Here is an 8519-nt window from a genome sequence, read left to right as displayed (position 1 = left end):
ACAGGACAAACACGTGCTGGGGGCCTATAGCACTCCAGATTTTCTACCATAAATAGCCTACCACAAATGGGATCTGCAATGTATAGGCTACAGATAGGTGTATGCAAAAGACAGCAAAGGATATTACGGTTAAAAAAAAAAAAAAAACGTTTGTACTTTTTGTACTTTTGTAGTCAAATACAACACCAGTTTCTATTGTTTCGCCACATTGCTTTTATTTCAGTAAAGTTGCAATTATAAATACAGGATCTCCCCACAACATTGTAAAAAGCTTTCAAACTTTTGTTAATTTGTTTTACACTAACAGTGATGGCTGATGGCTAATACCAAGTTACAGAAATGTGTAAATATTATTCACTGTAAAAATAAGTCATGACAACATATGTTTTTACATTACATTAACTCATCAAAACAAGTTCAGCAATTTTCAACTTTTTTAAGTTATACAAGATTCAACTATTTTTTAAGTCAGTTTAATGTAATTTAAGTTTAAATGTCTTATACAGTCAAGTTGATTGTTATCAAAAAAAATTTGTATGCAGCTATTTGTTTTTACAGTGTTATAACGAAAAAAAAAAAAGGGAAACGCTACAGTAAAAATTGTTATGTTACCCTATACATATAAAAAGTTTTAGCTATGAATTTTCATAAATATTTACAGCAAAAATCTTTTTTTTTTTGATGACGAAACAATGCATGTTCTAAAATTAAAACGTTACATTTATTTCACCTCATAATTTACAGTGTAAATCTGTAAAAATGACGTGCAGGAGTCTCTGCGTGACGCATCACTTTTATGCTATTATATTCATCATCAGTTATATAAGCTACATTGGAGAGTTTTATGTAGTACACTGGTGTTTATTGCATTATGTTACTAAGCGTCATACGCTGTAAAAAAAAAAAATCATGATCAAAAAGTTATGACAACATATTTTTACATTGCTTTAACTCATTAAAATAAGTAAAGCAATTTTCAAGTTATTCAGTTTTACAAGATTCAATTCATTTTTAAGTCAGTTTGATGTAATTTAAGTTGAAATTACCTAAATACCCAAGGTACTTAAAAAAATTAAGGCAGCAACTTCTTTTTTTTTCTTTTTTTTTTACAGTGTGTGTTACCCTGGTGTTTAGTGTTTGTAACTCTTTGAACCTTTAATTCAGCATGTACTCTTCTGTAAATATTGTAATATTCATCAGTAAACTATTTATGGTACAAATCAGATTTTAGTTGTTTAAGCAGGCTATGCTGGAATATAATTTTAGGTTACACTTTATTTTAAGGTGTCATTGTTACAATGTAATTATATATTTAAGTACTGAGTATTAAGCAACTGTACACTTACTATAGGGTTAGGGTAGGATAAGGATTTGGTTTAGGGTTACAGTAGCCTAGTTGCATGTAATTATGCATGTTATTACTATGGTAAGTACATGTAAGATATGTAACAAGGACACTGTAAAATAAAGTGTTACCTTATTTTATTTAATGAAACATTGGCATATACGGTTTTGAATTGAAACAAACGAGCACCAACATGTCATCCCATAGTGTCTAAAACTTTGTCATCGTAATGTCGGTGAATTTGTAGCAGCCAAAGTTGCCGTTTTTCCTGAAAGTTTTGTAGTTTTCGTTACTGGTGGGCATGAAGACCCCTCTGTACCCAGACTGCCGCCACTAGTCGCCCCCAGCGCCACGCGTCACATCACGCCCGTACTTGAACTTGAATCCCATTCCATTCTTCAGAGGCAACCCCTGCCACACACACACACACACACACACACACACACACACACACGCGGGCGCTGGGTCCTCCCTGAGACGTGATTGCTCGGGTCCTGATTGATCTGGAGAGGAGGTGTTGTCTTCAGAGGTTGAGCCATTCTGCTCTCTGATGCCAAAGCGCACATGGAGGACTGTGCCAAAGACTGCGCTCACCTGGCGAGCCCGCCGTCCACGGATCTTGGATTTCCATTATAACCGGACAACAAACTGTTTTACGACTTTTTAAAAGAAAGAATACCTGCATTTAAAGACTCGGAATCGATGTCGTCAGAGGTTGTCGTCGGAGTGATTTCCTCACATCGCTGTCTCAGGTTAAGTGGCACTTAGTTACCGCTTCACAACAGCCGAGACCAATTTATTCTGTTCTGAGAGGACAAGTGTTCGTTTGAGCCGTTGATAACGACCCGCGAACGCAGTGGGGACAATACCTGGACAGTGGAGGAAAGTTTGGAGAGCTTCGGGAGCATTAGTCCGAGTGTCCGTGAGATGCTGCTGTGAATGCGGGGCGATGTCCCGACGGAAGCAAGGAAACCCACAGCATCTGTCCCTCACACAGAGGGAGAACCGACCGAGTGAGTAGCCTACACACACTGTCACACACACTGTCTCCTACATACTTCATCAAAACTTACTTTCTTTCTTTCTTTCTTTCTTTCTTTCTTTCTTTCTTTCTTTCTTTCTTTCTTTCTTTCTTTCTTTCTTTCTTTCTTTCTTTCTTTCGCAAGCGCAGAAGGTGTATCTAACAAAAACAACAATCATTATCTGTTAGTCAGACTGATATCTGTAAGTAAACGCGATTAGCTTTTAAAAAAAAAAAATATTATGTAGCACTGCTAGTGTTACACGTTTATGATGATCAGCTCATAAACCATATAAGTACTATTTTTTGCCAAATGTAACTATGTGCACTATACTATTATTACAAGTTTATTTATCGATAAGCTATAACAGTTTGGGGCCTGTTAGTTTTTATTGTTTATGTCAGTCAGTCACTATGATGATACTGTGGATGATTCACATTTACTGTGAATAAATGATTTGAAAAATTTCCAAGTGCTAAATATAATTCATAGCTTACAGTCACCCAAAATACCGAGAGACCCCCACGCTCATCTGCTCTGTCCCACCTCTGCACACACACACACACACACACACACACACACACACACACACACACACACACACACACACACACATGGCTTGTCAAGTTTATTTTTATGCTGTTCATTTAAAAGGCCAAAACTTTGCTAAATAGCCTGCCGTTCATTTACATCTAAAAACAAAGTGCTTATACGTTTATAATTTGTTGTGTATTTTTATTATAATCTCTGTTTTACAATATCAGGGATCAGATGCATGGATGTTGATCATTCATCGTTCGTCCTTAATTTAGCCTTTTATCTAAGATGCTTTACACACTATTTCTTGTAAAACTTTATGTAAACGCGTCAAGTGCTCTAAACCCTTATTTAAGTTTTCTTTTGCTCAGTTTTTTTTATTCACCTAAAAGCTTTTTTATTTTGCACAATAAAAAAGAAGCATAAATTATCTGAAGTGTAAACTATTCAGAATTACACAATGCAACCTAATCTGTCTACTTTATAAAAGCTCAGTGATATAATCTCCACAAAATGTTCATAAGCATTTCCAACACTGATTGTAGCCACAAACAATAAAAGACCAGGAAGTTTATTTTTTACTTTTTATTAATAATACTTTGCATGTCATTGAAATGAATTATCACGTACTCCAGTAAAACATTTTATTGACTGACCTCAAGATGCATTTAACAAATAATTCATATTACAAATTATTGTATTTTTTAAATCTTTTTTATTTATTTATCTAACTTGACATTTTTATGCTCAGTGCTTTTTGCCTTGTTATATATTTAGTCATTTCTGGTTTCACTGAGAATGTGTGTACAACGCAAAGGCGTGCCTTCCTGAAAATATCTGATTCAGTCGTGAGTAGATGGTCTTTACACGTCAAATTTGACACTGTTTATGATGTTGGCGTTTTCAGAAAAAGTGAAGACAGGAGATGAGAAAAATGTGTAAAAGGAGTGGGTGGGCTTATAGAGAGCCGGTGGCCTTTAAATTCAAAACCACTGCTAGTCAGCCAGTTCATTTCACCTGATGCGGTTTATTTAAGCAGATAGTTTGCCACCCCCCCCATAGTTATTGTTTCTGGTTTCTTTCCAGTTTTTTTGATTAACAACAAACATGAAAACGTCGTGTACATAGTGCTTACTAACCTGTCCAGTGTATGTTTCAGTGTGCAAATGTGTTGAGCAGAATAATTATACTGTGTCTCAAATACAAACATCATTAGTCTGGCAGTAGTGTGTGTCGCTTGGCAAATGCGCAGTTTACATTGTGCGCTCTATACACTCCATCGCATGTGTACAGAGCGTAAACCGACACTTTTTTAAAGTGGACTCGGCTCAGGTTTGCACGCCACCCTCCACCCCAGCCTTCACGGGGCAAGATCCTCACGCTCTTTCAGGGGTGTCTGTCCGCAGGGGAAAACCCAAAAGTGCCCTCATTTGGCTATGTCAATGCTCTTGGCACAAAAACATGTCGGTTAGCTGGAGGTTGCACAATAGAGAGAGCGACAGGACCTATAGATCACACTCAAGGAAACAGGAATATCCACATACTTCCCGTCTTGAAATAAACGCGGGGTGCACTCTCCGCCCGCAGGTGTGCGCATTAGAAAAAGACGTCTCGAGCCGCGACCTAAAATGGCAGGGCTCTCGTAGATGCAAAATACGGGCTCTTGAGGAAGTCTTCGAGACGAAAGCGCTCGTATTTAGATTTCCGCAACGGCAGCCTCAGTTGAAACTCATTAGTTTTTCTTCATAAGAAGCATGTGAATTATGTGAACATGTATGATTCATTACATCTCTGCTTTTTTTTTTTTGGTGGATCGGTTGTGGGTGGGGGCCGTCCATTAGGGCCCTCACTGGCTTTTAAAATGCTAAAACGACTCTTGCTTTGAATGTTCACATGACGTTTTCCGTGATCTTTTAGTGGCCGCTGGTCACCGTGAACCACTGGACCTCTGTGCCTTTGATTTCTGAGAGTGGAAAGGGTCACATCAGCCTTTTACAGCTGGCTGACTTTTTTTTAGGAGTGATTTTATAGCACTCTCCAGCCTCTTTGTGTGTGTCAGCACAGCCTTGGAGAGAACTTCCTTCACAGACCGTGTGAGCCGAGAGCTGTTTGATGGACGTGCGGTTACCCGCTGATCGGACTCGTCTGACCTGACTTGGCAAATATTATAGGCGAGTCTCTGTTCGGTTTATTTCACGAGTGTCGTATTTGCTGTTTTGCACAGCTTCAGTGGAGTGTAAGTGTGCACGGTTGAAGCTGATAGGGGGTGCTGTAAGTCCTTACGAGAGGGAAAGTGATCGTGTGTGTGTGTGTGTTTTCCTTGAGAATCTGATTACTGCCTTCAGGAACCATGATAACTGTATTTATAATGGTTAATACCCTAAATTGCTATCTCTTCTCCCAAGTGTATCATTCCCACAACAGGCTCAGTATAAATCTCTTATCTTACGCTAAAGGTAATTAATTCAGTTTATTGCTGTATAGACTTCACCCTGGGGATCAGTAACATAGACGCTGTGCTCCTAAACATTTCACGTCCTCGCCTACACTAACTTTTTAAAACAATGTTTGTGGTTCTGCTTTCAAATATAGAGCTTTATGGGAGACTTCAGTCAGACACACGTGCATTTCAGAATTGTGCGCATTTGTTTGGCACACGTCCAGAAGCAGTTGAGAGTGTATAGGCCTTAAATGAAGATAAGCACGTCTGCATATGGATTTTTTTTTTTTTTTTTACTTGCACCTGTGAGCTCAGAAATCACAATTAGGCAAAGTCTTTTCACACATGCTGAAGACGTTAACAGATCCTCAAATATATAGCACTCACAATCTGTGAATTGTGCTGAATGCGCTCTGTGATGTTTGTCGTCCGCTACATGTGTGTTTATTTTTATTTATTATTACTTTAATCCAGGGCCATAACCATCATCATCAGATTTGACCTCAAATTATTCATTATATAGAATTATTCATAATTAGGCAAATTGTTGATGAGTATGGATTTTTTTTTAATGAGTAGTTCATAAACGTTTATCTTTGCTTCCAACACAAATTACTCTAATTACTACAGTGTTATTAAAATGCTTTTTAACAGGATAACTAGTCTTTTTTTTTTCTTCCTGAGGGTTATTCACATTTTTTATATAGATTGTTTCATTACACACTTTGTATTCTTAGTGTTATGTATACGTACTGGTTTCCTCTTCTTGTACATATTTTAAGTGGGGTTCAAAAGTCTGAGACCACTGCATTTGTTTATTATTATTTGTATATTATCGTATTCCAGTTTCAGTGAAATGTTGATTAAAAACAATAGATGCATTTCTGAAAATCCATTTTGTATGCCCCACCTTGGCTTTAAGAACAGAAGCACTTTAGCTGCATAAGCTGCTCCATTTGTGCAAAACCTGATTTTTTCCAGTATTATTCGAGAATGTTTCAGTGATCGTCTTACACTTCAGTGCAAATCAAATCTGACTATTTCTCCAAAAGAGTTTGCATGGTCAGTGTCACAAATGAGCTTTTTTGATCATTGCCTTAGTGAAGAATCTTAAATCAATCTCAGTAATTATATATCATGTTTCTTTGTTTTAAAATGGACTGTTTATTTCCTAATTTTCCTAATTTGAATTAGATTGCATATTATCTATGGACCTTTTTATTCTCCTGATCAGTGAGCAAATATCTGTAAATTTACAGTATTATTATTATTATTAATAGAAACCCTAAGCTGATGATGTATGTAATTGATAATAACAGCCTTGAAAGGTGTATGTTTCGGCGTCTGATTGAAATATCACACCACATACATCATCATCTGCTGTACACCTGTGGCTCCCACAACCCCCTTCTCCTGTCGAGTCCGCTGCTTTCGTCTGGCCTGTTCGGGACGGCTCCCTCCCAGCGCTCAGTTCCGTGGCATTGGACTCATTCCAAGTCCACGATGTTTGTGTTCTCCTCCTTGGCGTTCCTCCACTGCTCCGCTCTCGAGAGCCGAGTGTGTGGCAGCGGCCCGGTGTGTGTGATGTCGGTTTATATCTGTTTAGATATCACATGCTGCCGAAACTGACTTCAGTCAACTATATCAGGGGTTCCTAAAGCTTCCTCTCAGCTGAACCTCTTAGATGTAAAATATTTACTTAAGGTAATAATAACTTAATAATTTAACGACACAATCATATGTTCACGGTCCTCTGATGTTGATTTTCATGATTTGTTATCACTAACTTTTTATCTTTTGTCAAATTAACTTAGATAATTAATGTGGTTCAGATAACATAATATTTTTAGTTTGTTTTCATTAAACCAATCTCCTTCATTGTATTAACTCAAAAAAATGTATTTCAATGAACTCAAAATTTTAAGGCAACTTAGTTTTTTAAGTTAAACCGACAATACGTTTTTTAACAGGTGCAAATAAACAGATCAAATATTTCAGCTTTTTTAGTTGTCAGTGTTTTATTTCGTTTGTTTTCATTTTTAAATTCTTTATATAAATTCTTTGGCTGCATGCCAAAAATCACATTGCAATTGTTTTGTTGTGAGTTTGAAAGTGTTATGACATTTCATCTCGTATGAAAACTATAACTAAAAGTATATTTCAAGTCAAATCAAGTCTCCTTTATTTCTATAGCGCTTTATACATTGATTGTTTCAAAGCAAGGTAACACTTTATTTTAGTGTCATTGTTACATATGTTACATGTGGTTACTAATAATAACTATAAATTATGCATAATTACACGCAACTAAACTAAACCAACCCAAACCCTAACCATATAGTAAGTACATGTAGTTAATTAATATTACTCTGTACTTAAATGTATAATTACAGTGTAACAAGGACAGCTTAAAATAAAATGTAACCCTATAATGTTAGGAATAGGTTTAGTTTAGGGTTAGTTGCATGTAGTTCTGCATAATTTATAGTTGTATTGTGTAACAAACAAGGACACTTTAAAATAAAGTGTTAATGTTTTATTTCAATTAATTGTGGAGCCCCATTTTTTTTACATTCAATTTAATTATTAGCTTTTCATCCACTCACAAACCCCATGGGAAACCTTGAACTGTATGATGTCAGATGTTCTAAACTGAATACAGATCAAGATATACTGTTTTAAAAGAACTCCAAATATCAATTTGTCACTAAATGCCCCAAGGGATTGTGGGTCACTGTGCTGAGTCCAAAAAAATTCTACAGGAGTCAAGTTACTGTCGCTCTTCCCAGGATTTGTGTTTGTCTCTCAGGCAGAGACTGGAGTTGATTTGCTATCGGATCTCATACTGCTGCTGTTTTTTCTTTCTCTTTGTGAATCTGTTTTGTATCTCATTGTGGTTTTGTGTGTTGAGTCAGATCCATTTCGCAGCAAATAGTCGACTGTTTCGTCATCGATAATAATTTGGGCGTCGAGATGCCAAACAGGGAATTTCGAGAGGGTGCGAAATGACAAAGATGAGGCTGGTTTTCACACACGAAAACGGCTGTTTGTGAGGCTCCTTAACCACTGTTCCCAAGGTGCACCTGCGATGTGAGGCGACCCGTGCCTGAGAGCGTATTTTGAGGCTGTTTTGCGGCTTTTGCGAGCACTAGTTTTGTCTGCTGCGATATACCTG

The 8519-nt window shown here is 37.1% G+C and overlaps 1 protein-coding gene across 1 annotated transcript in view; it reads left to right on the top strand.

Moving 5' to 3' along the window:
* Positions 1–1711: 1711 nt before the first annotated feature.
* bcl11bb (BCL11 transcription factor B b) overlaps positions 1712–8519 on the top strand; it is a 40460-nt gene continuing 33652 nt past the window's right edge. Inside the window, exon 1 of the mRNA XM_082148467.1 lies at positions 1712–2358. Coding sequence (XP_082004593.1) covers positions 2295–2358 — 64 coding nt within the window. The 5' untranslated portion in view covers positions 1712–2294. The remainder of the gene's footprint in view (positions 2359–8519) is intronic.

Source organism: Leuciscus leuciscus, assembly GCF_965113295.1.
Source record: "Leuciscus leuciscus genome assembly, chromosome: 19".
Taxonomy (NCBI): domain Eukaryota; kingdom Metazoa; phylum Chordata; class Actinopteri; order Cypriniformes; family Leuciscidae; genus Leuciscus; species Leuciscus leuciscus.
Note: the sequence above shows the minus strand (reverse complement) of the source record. Positions and strands in the feature narration are given on the sequence as shown.